The 13,984-nt window shown below is 45.9% G+C and overlaps 1 protein-coding gene across 1 annotated transcript in view; it reads left to right on the forward strand.

Annotated features, from left to right (window-relative positions):
• Positions 1–1,153: 1,153 nt before the first annotated feature.
• Positions 1,154–13,984, forward strand: part of PI4K2A (phosphatidylinositol 4-kinase type 2 alpha) — a 35,038-nt gene continuing 22,207 nt past the window's right edge. The window contains exons 1-2 of the mRNA XM_002821054.5: positions 1,154–1,661; positions 11,385–11,585. Coding sequence (XP_002821100.1) covers positions 1,227–1,661; positions 11,385–11,585 — 636 coding nt within the window. The 5' untranslated portion in view covers positions 1,154–1,226. The remainder of the gene's footprint in view (positions 1,662–11,384; positions 11,586–13,984) is intronic.

The following is a 13,984-nucleotide window of genomic DNA, read 5'->3' on the forward strand; positions in this document are numbered from 1 at the left end:
TGCCTCAGCCTCCCAAAGTGCTGGGATTACAGGCGTGAGCCACTGTGCCCGGTGGGTTTTTTTCTTTTAAAAATTTTTTATTTTTTGGCCGCACTGTGGGTGGTTCACACCTGTAATCCCCCAGCACTCTGGGAGACTCAGGCAGGAGGATCGCCTGAGGCCAGGAGTTCAAGACCAGCCTGGGCAACATAGAGATAACCTAACTCTAAAAAAATAATAATAATAATTTAAAAAGAAATCTTCAGGGGTTCCTAGGAAAACCTGGAGGCAATTGTTAAGACATTTTATCCTGACTGGCTACTTCACCCATTACCTTCAAGTTCCTGTGAACTTGAAGTGTAACATGACACTGTTACATCTACATTGGAAGTATGTTAGGTCAACTGAGATACGAATTTGGGATACAAAGTACAACGTATAGCCAATCTATAACTTGTTATTTTAATGTAAATTCTTGGTAAACAAGTTAGGAACTGCCTCTTTTCCTTTAAAAACCTACTTGCAGGCCAAGCGCAGTGGCTCACACCTGTAATCCCAGCACTTTGGGAGGTCGAGGTGGGCAGATCACCTGACCTCTGTCGTTTTTTTTTTTTTTTGGAGACAGATCACTCTGTCTCCAAAAAAAAAAAAAAAAAAAAAACCCAAAAAACAAACCCCCCTCCCAAAAAAAAACCTTTCATCGAGGTAGAGCAGCAGCTTTGTTTCTTTGCTTCACTGCTGTCTCCCTAGCACTTAGAACATAGTACGTGCTCAATTAATGAATGAGTGCCTGACTGAATGAATGAGGATACACAGATGAGATTCCTCCAATCTCACAGCCGGTTCAGAGTAGGCACTCAATGAGTGACTGACAGGATAGTTGCTGTTTTGAAAGCGCCCAAGTCCAGTAAGCCAATTGGAAGCTAAGCGCGGCGCTGGGATAGTAGGGGCAGAGGGCGTGTCTGACCCAAGGTTGGGTCCTGGAGCATGCGCAGTCTTCACAGAAGGTGACTGGGAGAAAAATGCGGAGGCAGAGATTGCGTAGGAGCAGGTTCTGATTGGCTACTGTTCGCGCGCGAGGGGCCGTGCTTATCCGTAGCCAAGTAAACAGGGCAGGTTAGGGGCGGGGCCAAGGAGGCGTCGCGACCTGGTTGGCCGGCCGGGGCCTGGGGGATGTCACGGATTGGTCGCGGCCGCGAGCGCAGTGGTGTGGAGCGCGCCGGGTCCCGGAGCCGGCTGTCTGAGGGATGGACGAGACGAGCCCACTAGTGTCCCCCGAGCGGGCCCAACCCCCGGACTACACCTTCCCATCGGGCTCGGGCGCTCACTTTCCGCAGGTGCCCGGGGGCGCGGTCCGAGTGGCGGCGGCGGCCGGCTCGGGCCCCTCTCCGCCGGGCTCGCCGGGCCACGACCGGGAGCGGCAGCCACTGCTGGATCGGGCCCGGGGCGCGGCGGCCCAGGGCCAGACCCAAACCGTGGCGGCGCAGGCCCAGGCTCTGGCCGCTCAGGCCGCAGCGGCAGCCCACGCCGCTCAGGCCCACCGCGAGCGGAACGAGTTCCCGGAGGATCCCGAGTTCGAGGCAGTGGTGCGGCAGGCCGAGCTGGCCATCGAGCGCTGCATCTTTCCCGAGCGCATCTACCAGGGCTCCAGCGGAAGCTACTTCGTCAAGGACCCTCAGGGGGTGAGTGCGGGGGTGGGGACCGCTGCCGCGGGCTGGGAGCCGGCGGCGCTCCTGGGGAGTTGGGGGCTTCGCACAGCCAGAGGGAGAAGGGAGAAACTTCGCAGTACCAGCCCCTGGCAGGATGTAGGGATGCCACTGAGGACTGGAGCTGGGGACGCTCTGCGGAATGGAGAAATAAATCAGAACCTACTTGGTGGGGGAGGAGTGAGCGGAAAATGAAAAGAGGAAATTGACCAGATACGGGCCGGGGGCTCAGCGGTGTGGTGGGACAATCCGCCGCCAGACAGAGACTGCTTTCTAGTAGGGTACTTAGCTTCACACTACTGGGACTGCTATTCGGCCGCCGACTTACAGATTTGGGGCTTTAGGCCTGTTCTCTCTTTTTGGACCGACCGAACCAGTGTGTCGCTGTTCACGGAGGAGGATGGGTGACCTATCAGGGGATCTGAGAATTCAGTTCCAGCCTTCTATGTTGTGGGGGATGTCCCCTGCCACCGTCCCAGCTCTTATTAACAGACGTCGAAGAAAGAATGGGCGGACTCACCGGTTTCATCTGCCCTGGTTATTGCTCACTTCTGGGAAAGGGTTCAAATACTTTTTGACGGCTCCAAAGTTTAGATAGAACTTGGAGTTTTACAAACATGGGGCCATCAGCTACTTTTTCTTTCATTTCTCTCCCAGGGCTATCAACAGCCTGCTTTTCAACTAAGGCAGAGTGTTTGCCGACCTTTATTTTGTCCCCTGCCTGTAAATAAAAGGGGATGGTGATAGGATGGGACATGGAGTGACCAGGGCATCTGAGAAGTGACCTTTATCCTTTTGAGAACTGCAGAATTTAAGAAATACGAAGTCTTCCCTGTTTTCAGGGAAGTTTCAGGGAAATTTTCAGGTGTGCTGGAATCGGTCATTGGAAAGATGTATGTTATTTAAATTATGGGTGTCAAAGTTTCCTCAGATTTTCCCTGACATCTCTCCTGTATGAACTCTTTAGATGGCCAGGATGCTGTTTTAATAGGAGTCCTGAGTGGCCAGGATGGGCTGTTACTTGTAGCTCTTGGTTCGGCTCATTGAATGATCTAGTTATTCACTCAGAGTTTGAGTTGTCCCTGAATTTATCAATAATTAGAGAACAGTTCTGCCATGAACTCAGTTTCTCAGTTTACATAAACTGAGTTGGGGAAAGCTTTGTGAGTAATAAGTCTTTCGAAGTTTCTTTTTCTTTTTTTTGAGACAGAGTCTTGCTTTGTCGCCAGGCTGGAGTGCAGTGGCGTGATCTCAGCTCACTGCAGCCTCCGCCTCCCGGGTTCAAGCAATTCTCCTGCCTCAGCCTCCTGAGTGGCTGGGACTACAGGTGTGCACCACCACACCCAGCTAATTTTTGTATTTTTAGTAGAGACGAGGTTTCACCATGTTGGCCAGGATGGTCTCGATCTCTTGACCTTGTGATCTGCCCATCTTGGCCTCCCAAAGCTCTGGGATTACAGGCGTGCCACCGCACCCGGCTTCCAAGTTTCTTAAATAAAAGAGCTTGCAAGCTCAAGTGGGAACCATCATTTCTAGAAGCAAAGAAATGTGAGTGCCCTGAGGTTTAAATGTCAGCCAGATGCTTGCTTGCTTGCTTTCTTTTTCTTTCTCTTTTTCTTTCTTTCTTTCTTTCTTTCTTTCTTTCTTTCTTTCTTTCTTTCTGTCTCTCTCTCTCTTTCTCTCTCTCTCTCTTTCTCCCTCTCCCTCTCTCCCTCTCTCCCTCTCCCTCTCCCTCTCCCTCTCTCTCTCTCTCTCTTTCTTGTCTTTCTTGTCTTTCTTTCTTTCAGAGAAGGTCTCACTCTGACACCCAGGCTGGAGTGCAGTGGTGCAATCTCACTGCTCACTGCAGCCTTGATATCCCGGGCTCAAGGTCCTCCCACTCAGCTTCCAAGTAGCTGAGACTACAGGCACGCGCCACCATACCCAGCTAAAAATTATTTTTCGTAGAGACAAGAGTCTCGCCACGTTGCCCTGGTTGGTCTCAGACTCGTGGCTTCAAGCAATCGTCCTCTTACCTCAGCCTCCCAAAGTGCTGGGATTACAGGTGTGACCCACTATACCTGTCCTTTTTGTGCGGGCAGAGGGTATTTTTAGTTTGTTGGCAAATGTAAGAAGGGGCTAAGATTATCTTTGATAGGTACAGGAGAAGGAGGAATATTTTTGTTTTTCTTTCATGACACTGTTAGAGCTGCATTGGAAGTGGGTTAGGTCAGCTGAGAAGTGAGCTGGTGCTTTGACAGATGGAAGTAATACGATCTCTTAATTCTACCTGGCAGGTAAAGTACTGCCATCTCAGTACACAGGCCACAGAGAAGGACAGACCATAGGTATGTTACTTGGTGATTTAGGGATTCCAGTCTCTAAAATTTCCCGGCCACTATCATTTCTCATAGGGGATGTCAAAACACAGATGCCCTGACAAAACTTTTTGATGTACTCATACTGCTTCCAGTTGAAGAAAATGTGATTTAGAACAAAGGGCAATTTCTAAATGCTTGTGGTGGGTTAGACTGGCCCACAGACTTACTGTAGTTGGAATCGTCATCTTTGGCTCTCCTCCAAATGTATGTACTTTATTAAACAAATACTTACATAGCATTTACTATATTCCTTTAAGTGCTTTACAAATAATAACTCACTTAATCTTTATAACCATCCTTGGAGGTAGGTACTGTTATTATCCCTGCAGGTGACAACACAAGCCCATGGTATAACTAATTTTTCCAAGGTCTCACACCTAGTAAGTGGTAGAGGCAGGATTGGGCCCAGGTGGGTTGGCTGTGGAGTTCATGTTCTCACCACTATCCTTTGCTCCCTCAGAGTCAGTCATCAGAATTTCCAGATTCTGGCCAGGCGCGATGGCTCATGCCTGTACTCCCAGCACTTTGGGAGGCCAAGGGCAGGCGCATCACTGGAGGTCAAGAGTTGTTCGAGACCAGCCTGGTCAACATGGTGAAACCCCGTCTCTACCAAAAATACAAAAATTAGCCGAGCACTGTGGCAGGCACTTGTAATCCCAGCCACTTGGGAGGCTGAAGCAGGAGAATCGCTTGAGCCTGGGAGGTGGAGGTTGCAGTGAGCCGAGATTGCACCACTGCACTCCAGCCTAGGCGACAGAGTGAGACTCCGTTTCAAAAACAAAACAAAAAAAAAAGAATTTCTAAATTATCTTCTCAGCTACTATATTGGTTAGTATTGAATTTGACTATATGTGACAGATATTTTAAAATAATGATGACTTGAAAAAAGGTTCATTTACGCCTCATGTAAAAGAAGTCTATAGGCTAGCTGCTCAGGCATGCTCAGGGCTGGCATGACATTTCACTTTATTGGAGACATAGGGTTCTTCCTGCCAGCTCATCAGCCATCTTTAGAATGTGGCTTCTACTCCATGGTCCAAGATGGCTGCTCAAGCTGCAAACATCTTGTCTGCTTTTCAGCCATTTGGAAGAAGGAAAGGGAGAGGGCGAATATGCCCCCGTCCTTTAAGGCACTTTGTAGAAGTTGTAGGAGACTCTTCTACTTACATCCCATTGTCTAAAACTTAGCTGTAGTAGTGGCTGGGAACTATAGTCTTTTTTCTTTTTTTGCCCAGGTAAAAATCATGGTCTTGTGTCTAGGGAACAAGGGGGAACAGAGATTGGGAGAACGAGCACTTTCTGCGACAGCCACTTTTGGATTTTAGACAGTCTGGAAGATTCTTGAAGATAACAGCCCTGGTCCCATTTCTCAATTTTGGATGGTTTCTGTCTCAGTGGGGTCCAGGAACAGATGGAAAATGCTAGAAGTCATGGGGAGAGTATACACATTACCCCCCTCACTTACCTCCTTGTGCTTCAGGTCTCATGCTCACTCAACTGCAAAAGGATTTTTTGAGCTTTTTCTCTTTTGCATGAAGTAATACTAGATTTTCACATTGCCAAGAATCATAGGACAGCATGTGACTCACTAGGTTAAGAGGATTAAATGACATATCACACATGAAAGCCCCGATGTAGTTCCTGGCACTTAGTGGGGGCAGCTCAATCAGATTTTTAAAAACATTCCTACTAACTGGTGAATTAGGGTTCTTGGGGTACATGGCATCGAATAAGGCTATAAGAGTTGGTAGATGGGGCGCAGTGGCTCACGTCTGTAATCCCAGCACTTTGGGAGGCCGAGGCGGGCGGATCACAAGGTCAGGAGATTGCGACCGTCCTGGCTAACACGGTGAAACCCCGTCTCTACTAAAAATACAGAAAATTAGCCAGGTGTGGTGGCGGGCGCCTGTAGTCCCAGCTACTTGGGAGGCTGAGGTAGGAGAATGGCATGAGCCCGGGAGGCGGAGCTTGCAGTGAGCCAAGATCGTGCCACTACACTCCAGCTTGGGCAAGACAGCAAGACTCCATCTCAAAAAAAAAAAAAAGAGTTGGTAGATGATGCTTAAAATCTCGAGACCTACATGTATGACAAACTTGACTGCCTCTTAACGTTTTAGTAAAATTATTTTATTATATATATATTTTTGAGACAGTTTCTCACCCTGTCGCCCAGGCTGGAGTGCAGTGGCACAACCTTGGCTCATTGCAGCCTTGGCCTCCCAGTGTTGGGATTACAGGTGTGAGCCACCGTGCCTGGATGGTTTTATATATTTGGACAAGCCCTTCCCTTCCTTTTGTAAGAATAAACTTGTAAATAAGGCTTCTCTACCTAAATAGCTAAATGAAAGACTGCTGTTTTCCTCCAACCTATACCATAGAATACAGCAGTTCTTAGAGTGTGGCCCAGGGATCTTGACCTCTGGGAGTTCCTTTTGGGGTCCACAGGTCAAAATTATTTTCATCGTAATTCTAAGACTTTATTTGCCTTTTTCATTCTCATTTATTTATGAGTGGAGAGTGGAGATTTCCAGAGACTACATGATGTGTGATATTGAAACAGATTGAATACTAAGATATGAGATATAGCCTTTACCCACATTAACAAATGCTTTTTGGAGTCCTTAATGATTTTTTTTTTTTTTTTTTGAGATGGAGTCTCACTCGCTCAGGCTAGAGTGCAGTGGCATGATCTCGACTCACTGCAACCTCTGCCTCCTGGGTTCAAGCAATTCTCCTGCTTCAGCCTCCCGAGTAGCTGGAATTACAGGCACGCCCACCACCATGCCCGGCTAATTTTTGTATTTTTAGTAGAGACGGGATTTCACCATGTTGGCCAGGCTGATCTCAAACTCCTGATCTCAGGTGATCCGCCTGCCTTGGCCTCCCAAAGTACTGGGATTACAGGCATGAGCCACTGCACCCAGCCTAATTTTTAAGAGTTTAAACTTTTTGAGACCAAAAAGTTTGAGAACTATTCACTTTATGTTTACCAAACTTTAAAAGAAGACTTTTATAAAAGGTCATTTCTGTATATTTCACTGTGCGATATGAATGATATGCTTGAACTGTCTTACATTTTAGGTTCTTGGAGAAAGGACCTCTTTTAGCATAGCATGACACCCTCCTTGTCACTGCTGATTAGATATAGGAACCCCCCTGGGTTCCAGGTTCCAGTAATTTGTTGTTGTTGTTTGTTTGTTTTGAGAGGGGGTCTAACTCTGTTGCCCAGGCTGGAGTGCAGTAGTGTGATCTTGGCTCATTGCAACTTCCACTTCCTGGGTTCAAGCGATTCTCCCACCTCAGCCTCCTGAGTAGCTGGTACTACAGGTGCATGCCACCATGCCCAGCTAATTTTTTCTATTTTTTTTTTTTTTTGTAGAGACGGGGTTTCACCATGTTGGCCAGGCTGGTCTTGAACTCCTGACCTGAAATGATCCACCTGCCTTGGCCCCCCAAGTGCTGGGATTATAAGTGTGAGCCACTGCACTGGGCTCAGTTTCCAGTAATTGGTTGTGGGTTCTGACACCAGCTAGTTCATGGCCTCCTGCTTTCTTGTGTGATTTTATTCCCAACTTCATGGACTGCTACTGCTTAAACTATCTGTACCTCACCCCGCCTTTGTTAAAAGGAGAGATTAGTAAATGGGTGTTAAGAAAAGTTGTTTTTATAATATTGGCATCAAACTGAAGCTCTCTCCTAGATATAATAAAGGAATTGAAAATCTATTAAAGAAGAGAAAAAAAAACCACAAAAATCTATTAAAGAAGAGAGTGGATGGTGAGGAAAAATTAGGCAGTAGTCATTTTCTTTTCCAGCTAAATACTGGTGGGTGTCTTTCCAATTTGAGTGGTTTTAGAGTTTGTTCTCCATGAATGAGGAGAGTATTCTTGATTATTCAGTAGCATAGTTGATTTTATGAAGTGAACACTGGAAATTAGGCCAGAGGCTGTTTTACCTCTCTGTCTAGGAAAGCCACCAAATGCCTGCAGAATGCTTGCACATCGTTCTCCACAGGCTAGGTCCTGAGCAAATGCTAACATAATTGAATTGAACTGAGGCCTACACTTAGTCCTGAAAGGCACTTGTTTGCCCTTCTGTCTGAATGCCCTTTTGTTTCTCCGTTCTTCATACTCTAACATTCCCTCATTGATCTAGTCCAGGCAGTATTCTTTAATGAAACCCCTGTACTATTGACATAACCATAATTACTCATGCTTTTGGAGTCATTGAAATGCTTCTTATTCTCCTTATGGTAGAAGGAAATCGAGATGTTTGAGAGGTCAGTCTTTAAATGACACTTGACTGCAATCTTGGCCTTCAAGTTCTGCTTTCTTTTTTGTTATTGTTGTTTTTTAATTTTTCTTTTTTAGAGATGGGGTCTTGCTCTGTCACCCAGGCTACAGTGCAGTGGCATGCTCCTAGCTCACTGCAGCCTTGATCTTCTAGGCACAAGGGATTCTTCCTGCCGAGTAGCTGGGACTACAGGTGCATACCACCACACTTAGCTAATTTTTTTTTTTTTTTTTTTTTTGAGATGGTATTTCGCTCATTGACCAGGCTGGAGTGCAATGGCATGATCTCGGCTCACTGCGACCTCCACCTCCCGGGTTCAAGCGATTCTCCTGCCTCGCCTCCCGAGTAGCTGGGACTACAGGCATGTGCCACCATGCCTGGCTAATTTTGTATTTTTAGTAGAGATGGGGTTTCTTCATGTTGGTCAGGCTGGTCTCGAACTCCTGACCTCAGGTGATCCGCCCGCCTTGGCCTCCCAAAGTGCTGGGATTGCAGGCATGATTCCCGGCTAATTTTTAAAAATTAGTGACAGAGTCTTATGGTATTGCCCAACCTGGTCTCAAACTCCAGGCCTCAGGCAATCCTGCCTCATCCTCTGAAAGTGCTGGGCTTATAGGCATGAGCCACCATGCTCAACCTTTTCTGTCTTTAAGTAGAAGTATTTACTAGTTGGCCTCAGCCCTGGTATTTTTCAGCCCTCAGTAGTAGTAGGAGTGTCTTGGCCTCCCTTTCATTGGGGACCAGCTTACTGAACTCCATAATGTGCCTCAGTTGAACTGACTGTTGCATTCTGGGACATGCTTCAAGTTGCCTTTTGGTTTCCCTGTCCAGGTTCCAGAGGGTTACAGTGAACTCGTCAGTCATTCTCTGAGTTGTGAGCCTGTTGCTACTGCTGCTTTGTTATTCAGAGGCTGGGGTTCCAGGGGAGCAGAGACAGAGAAGACTGCTGAGGCCTCTAGCTAGTTGCTTTGGATAAGAAAGTAATTCTGAAGACTTATGATGTGAATATATGCATTTTGCTTTGCCAGTAAATAAGTTAGTTTGTCTTTAAGAATAAATTGATTCTTTTTGGAGGGAGAAGGAGGAGTTCTGTATTTTTCTTGTCCTCTCAAATCCTTGGAAGGCATTTTTAAAGGAGCTGGCTTCAAGATCGACCAGTTATTTGTTAGCGACATGGACCTAGCCAATTCCTAATATGAGTACTGAGTTGGTGAAAGCAGATGGGTGTATGCTGTCTGCTGTGACCTGCCATTCAGGAAGTGACACCCACAGGAAAATGTCTTATGACCCAGACTAGCTTGAGTAGGCTGTGGGGTGAGGGGGACAAGGAGAGTCATATGATACGAGGATGAATCACTCAGATAGCATATTTGCTTTTATCCCTTGAATTACCAGTTTGGGGACTGGAGGGAATTAGATGAATGTAAAACAACCTCAGAGGGCTGACTGGCCTGTTGAAGAAAACATTCAGGAGGGAGGGCCGTAATTTCTAGGCATCCCATATTTCCAAAGACCTTAGAAGATTAAGTTACTGTCTGCTATAGAAGATGGATTTAATCTGTGTGGCATCTCATGTCCTGGTTTCTTGCCTATCAGAATTACTTAAGAGAGCTTCATTCTAACCAAGTAGCAGAGTTTTTTTCCTGCTGTGATTTTTCTCTTTGGATAATAAGGCTGCGAGAGGAAATCTCTTCATCATTGATGAAGGAATTTCCTTAACCTCATTCCATAATAGATTTTTTTTTTTTTTTTTTGAGACAGAGGCTTGACCTTGTCACCCGGGCTGGAGTGCAGTGGCGTGATATTAGCTCACTGCAACCTCCGCCTCCTGGGTTCAAGTGATTCTCCTGCCTCAGCTTGCCGGGTAGCTGGGATTACAGGTGCATGCCACCATGCCCAGCTAATTTTTGTATTTTTAGTAGAGACAGGGTTTCACCATGTTGGCCAGGCTGGTCTTAAATTCCTGACCTCAGGTTATCCGCCCACCTCGGCCTCCCAAAGTGCTGGGATTACAAGCGTGAGCCACCATGCCCGGCCCATAATACCTTCTTTACTTCCTTCCAGTTGGTAAAGTTTTTAGTCTTTCTGTAATTGATGCAGAACAACAGTGTGCATAATGTAACTTCAGCAATTAGAGTTATGGTGTTAAATTTCTGGCATACCACATACAGAAAGATCCCGTAGGATAAATAGGGCAGGGGTGCATACAAAAAAAGAGAACATATGACCTGTGATAAGTTAATTCCTCATTTTTTTGGGGAAAGATTACTTTAGAGCCCTCGATATGTGCATTAGGATATTGTATCTTTCTGGAGAGCAGGAAGCAGTACTGTATTGGCATTAGATGCTGCCAGTGACTAAAGATCTACCACTGAATTGGCTTCTGTACCTTTTTTTTTTTTTTGTGAGACAAGGTCTCACTTGGTTGCCCAGGGTGAGGAATGCGGTGTGGGCAATCTAGGCTCACTGCAACCTCCGCCCCATGGGTTCAAGTGATTCTCGTGCCTCAGCCTCCCAAGTAACTGGAATTACAGGCGTGCACCACCGCGCCCAGCTACTGTTTGTATTTTTAGTAGAGACAGGGTTTCGCCATGTTGGCCAGGCTGGTCTCAAACTCCTGGCCTCAAGTGATCCGCCCGCCTTGGCCTCCCAAAGTGCTGGGATTACAGGCATGAGCCTTGTACCTGGCCTGCTTCTGTATCTTGCTCCTAGAAATGTAGCAATCCATTTACCTTGTTTGTTTGAAGCACAAAGTTAGAGGTAGGTACTTATATGAGGGAAAAGAGATGGAAAAGAGGGATAAAGGAGCAAGGAAGAAAGAGAAGACTTAATATGTTCTTTGGCCACAGTGCTTTCTAGCAGTGGGTCTCTTAGCTGCACACACGAGCTGGTGTCTTCCCCTTACCAACTGGGATAAACCTGAGTCCAACTGTGAGTAGGAATTGTCTGCCTGTGCCCTCTCATTTCTTTCTAGATTCCTGCTGACTTGGTCTGTGGGCTATTTCAGTCAACTCGGATTTAACATCTTTTTCTTTTGTCTTTGTAGAGGATCATTGCTGTCTTCAAACCCAAGAATGAAGAGCCCTATGGGCATCTTAATCCTAAGTGGACCAAGTGGCTGCAGAAGCTGTGCTGTCCCTGCTGCTTTGGCCGTGACTGCCTTGTCCTCAACCAGGGCTATCTCTCAGAGGCAGGGGCCAGCCTGGTGGACCAAAAACTGGAACTCAACATTGTTCCCCGTACAAAGGTCAGTGACCCATCTCCAGGAAGCCTTACTGCCTGGCCACAGTTTTCCTGGGGCCTAAGCCCTGCTACATGTTAGTGGGACCTTGGGTCCAGTGGGATCATTTATACTGTAAGTCTGGATTCTCGATCTTTTTTCGGGAGGATGGCAGGATTAGGCTCGTGATTTGATCATCTGATGAAGGTTGTCTTTTGAAGGATATACACACAATTTTTGCATACAATTTTAGGAGATTCACACTTTTACTGCATGTTTATGGCTCCCTTGGTCTTTGAATCCCAGCTAACCCCAAGCTAGTTAGAAACCTAGTGACTTTGTGGCTTACTCTCAGACTTCTGAGCTATCCTGGCATTTCAATACAGTCTAGGACTGGCTGATGACAGCTAAGCACTTCTGCAGGGTCTGACAAGGAAAACTTTAGGACAGGCTGAGGGTTAGAGCAATGGTCTGGCCTGAACCCTACAGGGAACTGACATAGAATTTTTCTAACTTATCTTTATGCTGTGGAATTTTGGGACTTGTCTGAACATATCAAAATAGGGGTGCCAGATCCAGGCAGACTCACACTCAGAATGGATTCATACACATCTTGTATGTGTTATAGACATAGTTGAGGTCCCCCCCACCCCCACCCCAACCAATATGCTTGAATACAGAATTGATTGCATACAATTTCAGGGAGTTTACTGACACCAGGCTAAGAACCCCTGCACTACAAGGTATTCCATGAAACTCACCAAGGGTTATGAGGGGAAGAAATCTACTGGTCAGCATATGAACATGTCCGGACACATCATTCACTGAGTACATGGCTACCTGGGGTTTAGTAACAACTTAGGTGGAACTCTCATCTGATGCCCTGAGGCTGCTGAGTCATCTAAACAATCCTGGCTCTGTGCTTAGTCTTAACTGGTCTATGCTAGTTTATTTAGTTATTTACTAAATAACTAAAACTAAATTTATTTAGTTATTTATTAAATATCTCTTTGAGAATCTGATGAAACCTATAGACCCCCTTTCCAGAAAAAGTACATATATTTGCAATTATTGTTTTGTATATAATTTTAGGGTGATGGTTCATAAACGTTGCAGTCTATCTGTTGACCCCCCAGGGAGCATGCCTCTAGATTAAAATCCCTCTGCTTAAAGTTTTCTTTTCTTTATTGTTTTTAGAGACAGGTTCTTGCTCTGTTGCCCAGGCTGGGGTGCAGTGGCACAATCACAGCTCACTGCAGCCTTGACTTCCCAGGCTCAAGCAGTCCTCCCACCTCAGCCTCTCAGGTTGGAACTACGGGCATGTGCCACCATGCCTGGCTAATTTTTTTTTTTTTTAATTTTTTGTAGAGACAAGGTCTCCCTGTTTTGCCCAGGCTGGTCTTGAACTCCTGGGCTCAAGCTATCCTCCTGCCTTGGCCTCCCCAAAGTGCTGGGATTACAAGTGTGAGCCACCACACCCAGTCTTGAAGATTTCTTCACAGGTTTAGATAGCAGACTCTATGAGCAAAGAGATTGATCAGCAGATGGAAACTTCCCTTCCGTTTGAGAGGAAAATGTGACTATTGTGGATATTTAACCATGTCTGCTCCTTTGCTACTAAACTCCAAATAATTAGCCAACTAGTTTGTAAGTTATAGAAGTCAGAGACCACTTCTCAAGATTTCCTCTCTCATTCTCAGCACCTAGCAAAATACTATATTTATAGTAAGCATTCATGAAGTAGCAGCTGAGTCAGTAAATGAATATCAAATCATGAGAAATAATACCAAAGTTCTCCCAACTTCAGGTCTAGCGAGAAAATGTTTGACCAGGCTTCTAGTTCCCATTTCACATCTAATTCACTGCCTGGCTTTGTACAGCTCATTCCTTCTCTTTATGCCTTACTTTTCCCTCTCTGTGCAGATAGTTTTACAGCATGCTTTGAACATCTTGTATGATAATTAATGTTCTTAAGTCTCCTAACCTGAAATGCTTCTACTAGGCTCCTCTTAGACTCTGGAAACTTTTAAATTCTCCTTGCTCATCACTCTGTAGTTTTCTTCCTTTACTAGGCAAATAGCAGACTGTGCCTGGCCTATGCCTGCCTGCTCTGTTGGTGCTTCTGGAGTGTGGTGCCCAAGAATCAGAGGACTTGAGTTTGAATTCTTGCTCTGCAGTTTTTGATTTGTATAACACTTCAGCAAGTCATGTAACCTCCCTAGGCTCAATTTCTTTACTGTAAAAATAGGGATATAAATAGTTCCTACTTTGTAGAGTGGCCATCAATATTACACAAGACAGCCTATATGAAGCACATAGCCGAGTGAGTGCCAGGCACAATGTAAACCCTCCATATGTTAGCCTGTGATATTTTTATAAGCTATTCTAATTGTTAGTGTCACCCCCACAATCCCTTTCTTCCCTGT

Source organism: Pongo abelii, chromosome 8 (genome assembly GCF_028885655.2).
Source record: "Pongo abelii isolate AG06213 chromosome 8, NHGRI_mPonAbe1-v2.0_pri, whole genome shotgun sequence".
Classification (NCBI taxonomy): Eukaryota; Metazoa; Chordata; class Mammalia; order Primates; family Hominidae; genus Pongo; species Pongo abelii.